At 40.5% G+C, this 14,706-nt stretch overlaps 1 protein-coding gene and 1 long non-coding RNA gene across 2 annotated transcripts; both read left to right on the top strand.

Moving 5' to 3' along the window:
* The first annotated feature begins 3,129 nt into the window (after positions 1-3,129).
* On the top strand, positions 3,130-4,636 carry LOC128281941 (uncharacterized). Its single transcript, XR_008272241.1, has 3 exons — positions 3,130-3,210; positions 3,317-3,356; positions 4,263-4,636. It is a non-coding gene; the product is annotated as an uncharacterized LOC128281941 (long non-coding RNA).
* A 1,463-nt stretch (positions 4,637-6,099) lies between these two features.
* Positions 6,100-12,363, top strand: LOC128279892 (uncharacterized). Its single transcript, XM_053018496.1, has 2 exons — positions 6,100-6,590; positions 12,162-12,363. The coding sequence occupies exons 1-2, from the start codon at positions 6,215-6,217 to the stop codon at positions 12,170-12,172; spliced, it is 387 nt and encodes a 128-aa protein (XP_052874456.1). The 5' UTR covers positions 6,100-6,214; the 3' UTR covers positions 12,173-12,363.
* The last annotated feature ends 2,343 nt before the right edge of the window (positions 12,364-14,706 follow it).

Genomic DNA, 14,706 nt, shown 5'->3' with positions numbered 1-14,706 from the left:
TTATGTGAATTACTTGATGAGTATGAACTATCACCGAAGTATCAATTTCGATATTCCGTGGAAGATGGCAAAGATGTGTGATCAAGGAAAACGCCTGTTTGAACCTTAGGAATAGATTAGGATACAAGTGACATGTCACTAGGATGGTTGAGCATTCGAACTCGTTGAGTTGAGTCCGAGTTCACTTATGGATGCAAATGTCTGAACTCGTTGAGTTGAGTCCGAGTTCGTGAGATGTAACTAGGCATCCGAACTCGTTGAGTTGAGTCCGAGTTCACTCATGGATGCGAACACCCGAGCTCGTTGAGTTGAGTCCGAGTTTGCTTATGGGCGGGTTACATAGTAGCTTGGCTACATATGTGGCACTTATGTGCAAACTTTCCATGTATCCGAATTATATTCCGATGTGTTCAACGGGTAAAATTTTACTAAAGCGGAGGAATACTCAAGATGAAAGGGACGTATTGGTAAGTGTTGTGAAATGAATACTTTGAACAGGTATGTACTTAACCCTCGAGTTGAAAACTCGATATAACAACAACATGGTAAGATGATAAATGAAAATGTGATATGAATGTCTCGGTGATGATTATATAAATGATGTTTTATGTTTGCTTATATAGTTATGTTACTTGCTATTTGCATGTGAACTTACTAAGCATTTATGCTTACTCCCTCCTTTTCATTCCTTGTAGTGTTGACAAGCCAGCTCGGAAATCAGAAACGGTCGGCGGCACGCTCACACTATCCGTATACCATCTTGGCATAATGGCTTCTATATTTTGAGTATGGCATGTATAGCATTATAATCATTTTATGTATATGGTCTTATGATATGCTTATTGAGTGGTATGGAAATGCTTGGTAATGATTAGCCATTGGAATGGCTAATCATGATCATATTTGGTGTTATGTATGCTAAATTGCTAGCTAATCCATGGAAACCATGAAATAGGTAAAATTTACCATAAAATAGATTCAGACATCAGCAGTGACTTGAGTTTGAAAAATCACTAAAAATTGTAGAGATACAATTAGATGATGAATAATATATGGAATTGAATAATTATGAGTCTATTTTCATATGGATGGAACAAAATAGGTATATGAGTTATATTTTATGATATGTTTAAATTTTTGTGAAACAGGGCCAGAGCAATTTCTGGATCCCCTATTCTGAATTTGGAAATTCAGCATAAATTGTTCAAAGATAATTAGAAGTCATAATTTATATGTACAGATTCCTTATTGAGTCTAGTTTTATTATAAGCAAACGATATAGTCATTGAAACTCTGTACGGGGAGATATTTGATTCGTAATACACAGAGGTCAGAGCAGCCAAACTCTGAAACAGGGGAGAATTTAACTAATAAACTGTACTAATTTGCTCGACCAAAAATTCTATAAAAAAATTAGTAAATATATATATGAGTCTAGTTTCAGGAAAAATTTATGTAATTGGATTTCGAGTTTCGTAACTCGAGATATGAATTTTTAAACGAATATGATGCAGATTGTTAGCTTGACTGAAAATTTTAAAAATAAATTGTTTGAGCTGTTTAAGTAATGAATTAAGTCTATTAACACCTCGTGTTCGACTTCGACAATGGTATCGGGTACAGGGTGTTACATTTGGTGGTATCAGAGCAGGTTTAGTCGGTTCTCGGACTAACCTAGCATGTGTAAAAGTTTAGCTATACATGCCACTGATCTGTGATAGTGTGATGTCTTCCGACGCGTATGAGTACCGTCTTATTTAGATAGGGTACTCTCAACCGAGCTGTGCCGACCATGTTCAATGTTATGTGAAGGTATTTGAGTAAAATTATGATTATGATAAGTCTTGGTTCAGAAAAGTATGAATAAAAGTTTATGATGCATATGTGATAAATATCCATATTTGCTTCATGCTCATATGATGTAGTGTATATGGCTTACTTGATAAGATGAACGGAATAAATAGAAAGTAGTAGAGGTATGAATAAATGTAACATCCTGATTTTCGGGTTTATTCGCGATTTTCAATATTTTGTAAAGATTTTTAAAATTTTGTATTTGGATGTGGAATTAGTATTTTGAGTAGGTAAATGGGCTTATAGAAGGCCCATGAGTTGGCCAAAACCCAGTTGAATTTTTGGAATTTTAGACTTAGGAGTTAGGGGTTCTGGCTAAGTGGCCTTAAGTGGAGTGATGGGTAAATTGCATCACAAAAAGAGCCTTGGTTAAGTGGCAAGGGTGACGCCACTAGGCTCCTAGAAAAGTGGCGTGTGGAGCTTTGGGAAGGCAAGGGATCGATTCCCTGTGTTGGCAAATAGATGCATTTATTTTTTAGTGCAGGAGGGGTAAGTGTTGGAGTTCAGGTGGATTCTGCTAAAGGAGAGTTGGATCAGTTTAAATGCTTGGATTAAGGAGGGATAAGGGGAGAGATTTAAGGGATTTGGATGAGGCTAGGAGTTGGCCGAATTATGGGAATTGAAGAGGGAAAAATCGGCAGGGGGCTATGTTGTTAGTATTTCGGCACTTAGGGTATTGAGTGGTGCCGTTTTTCTTCTGCTTTAACACCTTAGGGTTGTTTTTCCTCTCTTTTTTCCTCTCTAGCCGAAACTACCACCTCCCCTATTCCTCTTCTTCTATTTTTTCTTTCTTCTTCTTCAAAACTATTCATTACACCTGCTATTCATCAATACTTTTGCCGAATCCATAAAAGCCGAAATCCTATGATCATTGCTTGTGCTGATTTCTTCAAAGCCAGGTTCTCCTATGTTCTTTTGTTTTTATTAATTTGCAATTATCTTTTCTTAATCCTAGATCTCTGACCGCAATTCTACTTCAAGGTTGTAGCCCCACATTATCATCTTCTTCATCACACAAAAGCCGAAAAACCATAGATTTGAGGGCTTATAGTCGAAACTTCAAGACTTTGGGGAATCGAGTTCTACCCTTGTTTGATAGATAAATCTACACTAGATTCCGTGGAAATCAAGTGGGAGTAAGGGGTAAGTACGTATCATCTCAGATCTGTTCTTATTTTGCAAAGTTAAGAAAAGTCAAGTCCCTAAAATTAGGGAGGCTGTCGATTTGGGCATATGGCTCTAAGAGTCTTTAACGATGTTTTCTTTCAGGTGTCAGAGTCTTCTTAAGCGTTGAATCTAAGGCGTGGTTCATTGGAGCAATCGGATTCGGAGCTAACTATCGATTTTGGCAAAAAGGTAAGGTTTCAAAGGTTTTTAGGGATATGGTTCGATCATGGATAAGTAAGATTTGGGGGTTTAGTGATTATGGTTTGTAAATAAGAACTATGCTAATAAATTGTAGGACATCGAAAGGGATCTCAGAAGCAGTCGTCGCGAATCAGGTGTGTACCGAACACCCTTTCTTAGTTCAATTCGGCAAAAGCCGAAATGCCGAAATTCCGGCATTTCATGGTCATGTAAGTATGTGAATGCTCTCAAGTCATAGAGGAATTGTTAGATCTGGCACCGCAAGGTGGTAAGCACGTTCGCGTGATGCTTTAGCGTATTTCGGAAAAAGGGGCTTGATGGGCCAAAACTGGGCCCAATGGGCTTACGGACCAATATGGATAAGAGATGGGCAAATTAGCCTGTTAGGTAGATGGTGGAATCAAATTGCATAAAACTGATAAAAATTACTGAATTAGCTTGTGCAGTAGCGTAGATCACGAAATTACCCCTAAAGAGCAAAATTACCGAAATTACCCCTAAAGAGCAAAATTACCGATATACCCCTAGGGTTTTAAATTGGCTGAACTGCATGATTGATCAATGTTGTATTTTACATGATATGCTTTTATTAATATCTGTTGCATGGGGTTGGGGTATTAATGGAGGAAGTACTGAAAGTGGTTCATCCACGTACTGGAGGCTTTGCCTCAATCGATCGAATTTGAGTGCTGCTGTCGCAACTGTGGTGTGTAGGGCTGGGTGGGTTGAGATATTCCCCACATGGTGTGTAGGGCTGGTACGGGGCAGTGTAGCGGTTGGTGGGTTGAGTAGTCTCCCCAGATGGGCTTGCATTCATTATTTCTGTTGATACTCATGTTACTGAACTGGGCCTATGGGCCACCTTTGTTATGTAAAAGGGGCTAAGGCCTTGCATCAGATTTCAAAAGGGCTTGACCTCATGTGTATCGTTATCTGAATAGGGCTTAGGCCCAATGGGCTCGAGCTGAATTGGGCTTTGGATGGGTTTCTGTATACACTGAGTTTTCCAAACTCACCCCCTTCCTCTTCCCTCCTTGCAGGTGAGCCCTAGTTGGTGGACTTGGAGCTAGGCGGGATTCAGAGTGGCCATGAAGATGGATTGCCAATTTTAAATAAGTTTAGCATTTAATTTGGATTATTTTATTTTTATTATGTTTAAAGTTGTAATAAGGCCGCTCTTTTTAATTATTTTTATTTTGGGGATTATTAAACTGGTTAGCACTAGGGTTCGTTTTATAAAAACTACTTGATTTTTAAAAGATCACGATGACGCGCAAAGTTTCCGCAAAGTAAATGTTTTTCCAAGGAAATAAATATTTTAAACAAACGTTTTCAACTTAAACATTTTCTTAAGACGGACATAATCAAACGATTTTCTCAAAATTATACGAGATGTTAGAGTGTGGCAATGGTGGTGTGCATGTCTAGGATTGGATCCGGAAGAGCTTGGTACTTAAGCAAATCAACGGACTCACCTCCTCTTTTTCTCGGTTTCCTACCGGTGCATGCCTTCTATTCACTTTAACCTACCTTTAAAAGTGTCTTTTACAACACCAACTCACTTTTCCAAACTAAGTAATACGGAATGTTTTGAATGCATCAATGTGGCGATCGATCCGGTCATAACGTCCAGCCGGATTTGGGGTGTTACATTTAGTGGTATCGAGAGCTGGTTGCAACAACTCGGTGTGGATCGGTCCAAAATCTTTTCAAAAACTTGGGCCTAAGAAGGGTATTTTTAGAAATGGTAAGTTTTTCAAGATGTTCAAGTTTTTTTCTATTTGTTAAATGGGGTTAAATCAATAGTTTTAAAATAAAAGTCTTTTCAAATAAAATCTTTTTATTTTCATGAAACAAAAACATGGTATTTGAAATTTTAAATAGACCGATAAATGAGTGGCACACTGAATCCCCGGCACCAAGTCTGTAAGTATCTTTCTGCTCTATATATATACTGTACTGTACTGTAAATAATACTGTAGATAGTACTGAGCCTTAGAGATAGAGCTATTGATGATGTAGTATTAGGACTACAAGATCGGAACCATAGCTAAATTATGATTGCGTGAAATAACTTTAAAACTTTATCTGTTCATAAGACATTCGGTATTAAACAGTGAAACCAGTAAACTAATGTCATAAAATTCGTAATCAGATAAATCATTATGAGTACAAGGGCTACTCGAGGAAGAGGCCGTGGTCGAGGCCGAGGTAGCACTCAAGCCGGATCGGCGTCATCGAACACGCGTACGGTGGCGGGTACGCCCACCACCGATTAATGAAAATGGGCCGTATGATCGGGCTCCGCAGGGATGACGCTTTGTCTCGTGCCATGTTGAGGGTTTTGGAAAGGGTGGTCGGAGCTAACGTCAGGCCCATGAATAGGGGTCCATTTCGAACGACTTCGGCCAACGGAGTTGAGATTTTAGGGCGATCCGAGTGGCCCCAAATGTGGCCGATCTTGGTTGGAAGCCACAGAGCGGATCATGGACGACCCGGACCGCTTCAGAGAGCGAAGTTGAAAGGGGCAATGTCGTTCTTTGCGGGATGAAGCGTATCGCTGGTGGATTCTTGTGAGAGAAGGTACCCCGGTGAGAGGGTAACATGGGAACTGCTCAAACAGACCTTTAAGGCGAAATATATTGGAGCTAGCTATGTAGATGCACGCAGAAAGGAGTTCCTGAATCTGACTCAGGGAAATAAGACCATTGCTGAATATGAGGTGGAGTTTCTACGATTGAGTCGGTATGCTAATGGCATCGTTTCCACTGAATATGAGCGCAGCGTACGTTTTGAGGATGGCCTTAGAGATGAGTTAAGGGTGCTCATAGCTCCGCAGAGGGAGCGAGATTCGCCAAGACTGGTAGAGAAGGCTAAGATAGCCGAGGAAGTGAAGCAAACTGAACAGAGGAATCGTGATAAGGACCGGAATCGGTTCAGGAGGGATGCTGGACCAGCGGGTGCTGTAAATCGAAATGTTAAGAGAGCTAGGATGGGGGAACCGGTTCGAGCAGTTCCGGTGAACACAGGTAGACTGCAAGCTTGTGGAGATTGCGGCAGAATGCATCAAGGAGAGTGCTGGAAGCGTTCTGGGGCTTGTTTTCGTTGTGGGTCTAAGGAGCATAGGATTAAGGATTGTCCTAGGAGGGCCACTCCAGCTCAAGTGGCCGAACAAGGGGCTGAGCGACCGGCTCAACCTGTGAGGGATGGACCACCGCTGCCAAGAGGTCGTGGACAAGGTCGCGGAGGTAATGGCCGTGGACGTGGGGCACCCGGCAGGGGTATTGGTAACGCGGATGCTCGTCAGCCAGCTTTGGTGTATGCTGCTCGTCGCCGCGAGGAGGGTGACGCACCTGATGTCATAACTGGTACGTTTTTTATCTATGGTGTACCTTATACTGCTCTGATTGATGTGGGATCAACCCATTCGTATGTGGCATATAACATTTCTGGGGCACTGGGCGTGCACTTCGAGGAGACTGTAGGTGGGGTGTCTGTGATAAGTCCTTTAGGTCATTGGGTTAAGGTAGAGAAACTCTTCAAGGAGGTGCCTCTGGAGATTCAAGGCAAGGTTTTCTGTGGGGATTTGATGGAGTTACCGTTTGAAGAATTCGATCTGATCCTAGGGATGGATTGGTTGACCAAGCATAAGGCAACTTTGGATTGTGCAGCTAAGAGGATGGTGTTAAGAACTGTCAATGATGAAGAGGTTATGATCATTGGAGAACGAAGGGATTACTTATCCAATGTAGTATCGGCGTTGAGGGCTGAGAAACTGATGCGCAAGGGATGCGAGGCATATCTGGCTTTGGTAAGTCAAGCTGAAACTGAGGATCTGACTGTGGAGACCATCAGAACTGTTAGGGAATTCCGGGATGTTTTCCCGGAAGAGCTTCCTGGATTACCTCCCAATCGGGAAGTTGAGTTTGGAATCGATTTGTTACCAGGGACAGCTCCAGTCTCTATTGCACCCTATAGGATGGCACCGAAGGAGTTGGTGGAATCAAGGCTCAAATTCAAGAGCTATTAGATAGAGGCTTCATTAGGCCTAGTGTGTCTCCTTGGGGAGCACCGGTCCTGCTTTGTAAAGAAGAAGGACGAACGATGCGCATGTAAGATCGATTATCGCCATTGAATAAACCGACGATTAAGAATAAGTATCCACTACCAAGGATTGATGACCTGTTCGATCAATTTAGGGGAGCTTCAGTATTCTCCAAAATCGATCTTCGTTCTGGATACCATCAGCTAAGGGTAAAAGAAGGGGATATTCATAAGACAAAGATTTGAACTCGATATGGACATTATGAGTTTGTGGTCATGCCGTTTGGGCTAACGAACGCACCTGCAGCTTTTATGGATCTGATGAATCGAGTATTCCAACCTTACTTGGATCGGTTTGTAGTCGTCTTTATCGACGATATCTTGGTATACTCTGAAACGGAGGCGAAGCATGATGAGCATCTCCAGACAGCCGCAAGTGTTAAGGGAGAAGGAGCTCTATGCGAAATTTAGCAAGTGTGAATTCGGTTGAAAGAGGTAACCTTCCTAGGGCATGTGGTCTCGCCGAGGGGATTAAGGTGGATCCTCGTAAAATTGAAGCTATTTCGAATGGAAGCCACCTAGGTCAAGATCGTAAATTCGAGTTTCCTAGGGTTGGCAGGTTACTACAGAAGGTTTGTGGAGGGTTTCTCGGTAATGGCGGCGCCCTTGACAAAACTCATAAGGAAAGGAGTACCATTTGTCTGGACCGAGAAACAGCAAAAAGCTTTTGATCAGTTGAAAAAGGTATTGACCGAAGCGCCAGTGTTGATTCAACCGGTGTCTGGGAAGGACTTCACCGTATATAGCGATGCGTCGCATGTGGGGTTAGGTTGCGTACTGATGCAAGAGGGCAAGGTGGTCGCTTATGCATCACGACAGCTTAAGGCTCATGAGGTGAATTACCCTACGCATGATTTGGAGCTAGCAGCGGTGATTTTTGCGTTAAAAATTTGGAGACATTACTTATATGGGGAGAAGTGCATCATATACACAGATCATAAGAGCTTAAAGTATTTGTTGACTCAGAAGGAGTTGAACCTTAGGCAACGAAGGTGGGTGGAGTTGCTTAAAGACTACGATGCTCGATAGAGTACCACTCGTGAAAGGCTAATGTGGTGGCGGATGCATTGAGTCGAAGGGTTGTTACGGATTTGAGAGCCTTGTTCGCATCGATTAAGTCTATTCGATGATGGAAGCTTGTTGGCGAAGCGCAAGTAAGGCCTACTTGGACTGAACAGATTAAGGAAAAAGCAGTTGAAGGACGATTCATTAGCTCTTGGTTCCGACAAGTTAAGAGTGGTGAGAACGAGGATTTTGGGTTGAACAAATGAAGGAGTTCGTGTTTTCGTGGAAGGGTTTGTATTCCAAAGGATCCTGAATTGAGGCAGTTAATTCTAAAAGAGGCTCATGGTGGACTCTGTGCCATGCATCCTGGAGGGAATAAGTTATACCGAGACTTGCGAGAGGTGTACTGGTGGCCCGGATTAAAACGAGAGGTGACTGAATTTGTTGGGAAATGTCTGACGTGCCAGCAGGTTAAGGCTGAGCACCAACTGCCGTCGGGATTACTACAACCAGTGAAAATTCCACTATGGAAGTGGGAAAGAGTAACAATGGACTTTGTGAGTGGGTTACCTTTGACACCCACCAAGAAAGATTCGGTGTGGGTAGTTGTGGATAGGTTAACAAAATCTGCTCATTTCATACATGTTCGTACCGACTACTCACTACAAAAGTTGGCTAAGCTATATGTGGCGGAGGTAGTGCGACTGCATGGGGTGCCAGTGTCAATAATCTCTGATCGAGACCCTAGGTTTACGTCTCGGTTTTGGCGGAAGTTGCAAGAAGCGTTGGGAACACGATTGGATTTTAGCACCGCTTTTCACCCACAGATAGATGGACAGTCAGAAAGGGTTATTCAGGTTCTGGAAGATATGTTGAGAGGTTGTATCATCGATTTTTGTGGAAGTTGGGAGGACTACTTACCATTGGCGGAGTTTGCGTACAATAACAGCTATCAAGCAAGTATTCAGATGGCACCATATGAAGCGCTTTATGGGCTTAATATGTCGACGCCGACGTGTTGGACAGAGTTGGGTGAACGACGAGTGCTTGGACGGAATTGGTGGCGCATAATCGAAAGCAAGGTTAAGTCGATAAGGGTCGGTTAAAGGAGGCGTCCGATAGACGTAAGTCGATGCGGATTTGAAGCGCAAAGAGATTGAGTTATTTGTGGGGATATGGTTTTCTTGAAGGTATCCCTTGGAAGAAAATTTTGAGATTTGGTAAGAAGGGTAAGTCGAGCCCACGGTTTATTGGGCCTTACCGGGTTGTTAAGCGGGTTGGACCAAGTGGCTTATCAGCTAGAGTTGCCACGAATCGCATCGTATCCACGACGCTTTTCATGTATCCATGTTGAGGCGGTATCGATCGACCCAACTCATATCATACCGATTCTTTGAAATTGAAGTACACCAGATTTAACCTTCAAGAGGAACTCGTGCAAATACTTGATCGTGACGTCAAGATGTTGAGAAGGAAATCAATTCCACTAGTGAAAGTACTTTGGAGAAACCATGGCAAGGAGGAAGCTACCGGGAGATCGAGGAGGCTATGCAAACAACAATACCTCAACTGTTTCGATAAGGTAAAATTTCGAGGTCGAAATTTCTTTAAGGAGGTAGAGTTGTAACATCCCGATTTTCGGGTTTATTCGCGATTTTCAATATTTTGTAAAGATTTTTAAAATTTTGTATTTGGATGTGGAATTAGTATTTTGAGTAGGTAAATGGGCTTATAGAAGGCCCATGAGTTGGCCAAAACCAGTTGAATTTTTGGAATTTTAGACTTAGGAGTTAGGGGTTACGCTAAGTGGCCTTAAGTGGAGTGATGGGTAAATTGCATCACAAAAGAGCCTTGGTTAAGTGGCAAGGGTGACGCCACTAGGCTCCTAGAAAAGTGGCGTGTGGAGCTTTGGGAAGGCAAGGGATCGATTCCTGTGTTGGCAAATAGATGCATTTATTTTTTAGTGCGGGAGGGTAAGTGTTGGAGTTCGTGGATTCGCTAAAGGAGAGTTGGATCGGTTTAAATGCTTGGATTAAGGACGGATAAGGGAGAGATTTAAGGGATTTGGATGAGGGAAAAATCGGCAGGGGGCTATGTTGTTAGTATTTCGGCACTTAGGGTATTGAGTGGTGCCGTTTTTCTTCTCGCTTTAACACCTTAGGGTTGTTTTTCCTCTCTTTTTCCTCTCTAGCAAAACTACCACCTCCCTATTCCTCTTCTTCTATTTTTCTTTCTTTCTTCTTCAAAACTATTCATTACACCGCTATTCATCAATACTTTTGCGAATCCATAAAAGCCGAAATCCTATGATCATTGCTTGTGCCGATTTCTTCAAAGCCAGGTTCTCCTATGTTCTTTTGTTTTTATTAATTTGCAATTATCTTTTCTTAATCCTAGATCTCTGACCGCAATTCTACTTCAAGGTTGTAGCCCCACATTATCATCTTCTTCATCACACAAAAGCCGAAAAACCATAGATTTGGGGGCTTATAGCTGAAACTTCAAGACTTTGGGGAATCGAGTTCTACCCTTGTTTGATAGATAAATCTACACTAGATTGCGTGGAAATCAAGTGGGAGTAAGGGGTAAGTACGTATCATCTCAGATCTGTTCTTATTTTGCAAAGTTAAGAAAAGCCGAAGTCCCTAAAATTAGGGAGGCTGTCGATTTGGGCATATGGCTCTAAGAGTCTTTAACTGATGTTTTCTTTCGGTGACTAGAGTCTTCTTAAGCGTTGAATCTAAGGCGTGGTTCATTGGAGCAATCAGATTCGAGCTAACTATCGATTTTGGCAAAAGGTAAGGTTTCAAAGGTTTTAGGGATATGGTTCGATCATGGATAAGTAAGATTTGGGGTTTAGTGATTATGGTTTGTAAATAAGAACTGTGCTAATAAATTGTAGGACATCGAAGGGATCTCGAAGCGTTCGTCATGAATCGGTGTGTCCGAACACCCTTTCTTAGTTCAATTGGCAAAAGCCGAAATGCCAAATTCGGCATTTCATGGTCATGTAAGTATGTGAATTCTCTCAAGTCATAGAGGAATTGTTAGATCTGGCACCGCAAGGTGGTAAGCACGTTCAGCGTGATGCTTTAGCGTATTTCGGAAAAAGGGCTTGATGGGCCAAAAGCTGGGCCCAATGGGCTTACTGGACCAATATGGATAAGAGATGGGCAAATTAGCTTTCGTTAGGTAGATGGTGGAATCAAATTGCATAAAACTGATAAAATTACTGAATTAGCTTGTGCAATAGCGTAGATCACGAAATTACCCTAAAGAGCAAAATTACCAAATTACCCTAAAGAGCAAAATTACCGATATACCCTAGGGTTTTAAATTGGTGAACTGCATGATTGATCAATGTTGTACTTTACATGATATGCTTTTATTAATATCATTGCATGGGGTTGGGGTATTAATGGAGGAAATCTTGAAAGTGGTTCATCCACGTCTCGGAGGCTTTGCCTCAATCGATCGAATTTGAGTGCGTTCTTTGCAACTGTGTGTGTGAAATTTGGGTGGGTTGAGATATTCCCACATGGTGTGTAGGGCTGATGCAGGCGGTGTAGCGGTTGGTGGGTTGAGTAGTCTCCTGGATGGGCTTGCATTCATTATTTCATTGATACTCATGTTATCGAATCGGGCCTATGGGCCACATGTTATGTAAAAGGGCTAAGGCCTTGCTCATCAGATTCGAAAAGGGCTTGACCTCTGTATCGTGATATCTGAATAGGGCTTAGGCCCAATGGGCTCGAGCTGAATTGGGCTTTGGATGGGTTTCAGATACACTGAGTTTTCCAAACTCACCCCTTCCTCTTCCCTCCTTGCAGGTGAGCCCTAGTTGGTGGACTTGGAGCTAGGCGGGATTCAGAGTGGCCATGAAGATGGATTGCCAATTTTAAATAAGTTTAGCATTTAATTTAGATTATTTTATTTTTATTATGTTTAAAGTTGTAATAAGGCCGCTCTTTTTAATTATTTTTATTTTGGGGATTATTAAACTGGTTAGCACTAGGGTTCGTTTTATAAAAACTACTTGATTTTTAAAAGATCACGATGACGCGCAAAGTTTCCATAAAGTAAATGTTTTTCCAAGGAAATAAATATTTTAAACAAACGTTTTCAACTTAAACATTTTCTTAAGACGGACATAATCAAACGATTTTCTCAAAATTATACGAGATGTTAGAGTGTGGCAATGGTGGTGTGCATGTCTAGGATTGGATCCGGAAGAGCTTGGTACTTAAGCAATCGAGCGGACTCACCTCCTCTTTTTCGGTTTCCTACCGGTGCATGACTTCTATTCACTTTAACCTACCTTTAAAAGTGTCTTTACAACACCAACTCAGCTTTTCCAAACTAAGTAATACGGAATGTTTTGAACGCATCAATGTGGCGCATCAGATCCGGTCATAACGTCCAGGCCGGGTTTGGGGTGTTACAATAAAAGTCATAATATTATGATACGAATGAAAATGTCCTTGTCTTGATTTGGACGTCGAGTGTTGATGAATGCTAATGATATATAATTTTTATGAGATAAAGGATTATAATGAAATGAACTTATCTATGTTAAATTGTTGGACTGAATTATATGATTGTAATGATATTTATATGATGATGCACGAAATGAAAGTTGTGATTGTGATGTAAATATCTATGTTTGTTTGGTCTTATATGATGTCATGAGCATGACTTAATTTAATTAAATGAATGGATAAGTAAAGCTATCTAGAAAACATAGAATGTATGCATAAGTATATTGTCTAAATGGACAATAGGAAAATTTGTGTAAGTCAACATGAATGTTGCATTGCCTGAATGAATGACATGATTTTGATGATGTTGCTATGATCATGGGAGTTATGTCATATGTGTATGTATAAGAAAGTCGAGTCAGAGGTCCTACAACCCCTCCCCCTTACCAAAGTGGTACTTATAATGGAATTTCATGAGATTTGTATTGAATAAGTTTCCGGTTGAGAACCCAAAGAGTTTAGTGATAGAATAATTATAAGTATGATCAGAGATTGAAAATGAGCTGATAAGTAAAGTCAGAACCAGTAAAGTATCGGATTGACGTAAAGATTATTGGAGTTATGCACTATCCCAATTAGAGAAGGAATTCTCTTTGGTAAATCGAATTACTCGGTGCAAGGTTGAGAAAAGTGTAAATCGAAATTTATTGAATCGGCCTTCTTTAGTGAATGGTTTAATATGAAATTTATGTGGCAGAACTAGTTGGGGAAATGATATTTGAAATATGATCTATCCGAGTGTGATGATTATGACCGGACAGATTTAGCGATCTCTTTTGAGATGTTCTATGTGTTTACCCGTTCTCGTAAATATTTCTATGGCTATTGATCTTGAAGAAATTCTTGTTATATGGGAATGTCTTCTTATTCGGTGTTGGATGAAAGCATTGGTAGTCCTGATTGGTTTATAATTTATATTGCTCTATTTCATCGGGTATTCTATTTCATTTCATCTGATAAGAATTGATGAGAGAATACATATGATATTATGATTCTGTTTCTTCTACTTGATGCTTCATCTGATATATATGTATAGGATGATATATTGTTCTTGTTATATTTGATTTCAGTGGGATTAAATGATGTTTTCTTCTGGAATTTCTTTCTTTGAAGAATTATCGGGGTATTCTGTATTTTCTCTATGAGTTTGGTTTTCGATTCTCTAGCATAGTATCGTATCTTGGGTTTCTTTATCCTGGATCTCTTTATTCTGGATTTCTTTATTCGGTTTTCTTGTTATCTTTGTTCCATAATTTGTCAATTATGACTCATGTTCGAAGTATGTTCTTCAGCTCGTGATAATCATGTCAAATATGACTATACTTCTAATTTGATCTTGGTAATGTGGTGATTTTAGTATTGGGGTTTTTCTAATTTACGTAAGGATTTGACATCAAAAGGCATAAGTGATAAAAGCGCGAGTTTCAATCGGTATGGTGAATTATCTATTTGAAAGATTTCATGTGACAATTATTTCGTGATTATTTTCCCAAGTCTGATAATAGAATTTCATTTTGTACGGATAAAAAAGTAAATAGTCTGAACGAGAAGTGTATATTTATTAGAAAGAGTTGGATATTAGTTAAAATCACTACGAATGATAAGGTTTTCATCTTGTGAAAGCTGAAAAGTTTATTACATGTTGACAAAGTTTGGATAGATGAGAATATTGGTAACCGAAGTGTCTGAACTAGACTAGTTTACATTGAGTAAAGACTTCCTGACTTTCAGTAATGTGTTGTTGTATGAATTGTGATGTGTTTCAAGACAGTGAGGTAATGTGATAGTTTAGAGCATTCGATGTTACATAAAATCGAAGTTGTTAAAGGGGTTAAAG

This window comes from Gossypium arboreum, chromosome 1, assembly GCF_025698485.1.
Source record: "Gossypium arboreum isolate Shixiya-1 chromosome 1, ASM2569848v2, whole genome shotgun sequence".
NCBI lineage: Eukaryota > Viridiplantae > Streptophyta > Magnoliopsida > Malvales > Malvaceae > Gossypium > Gossypium arboreum.
This window is presented reverse-complemented; position numbering and strand designations above follow the sequence as displayed.

Excerpts from the sequence above, each read along its gene's own strand:
- LOC128279892 (XM_053018496.1), top strand. The coding sequence starts at position 6,215 with ATGGGGGAACCGGTTCGAGCAGTTCCGGTGAACACAGGTAGACTGCAA.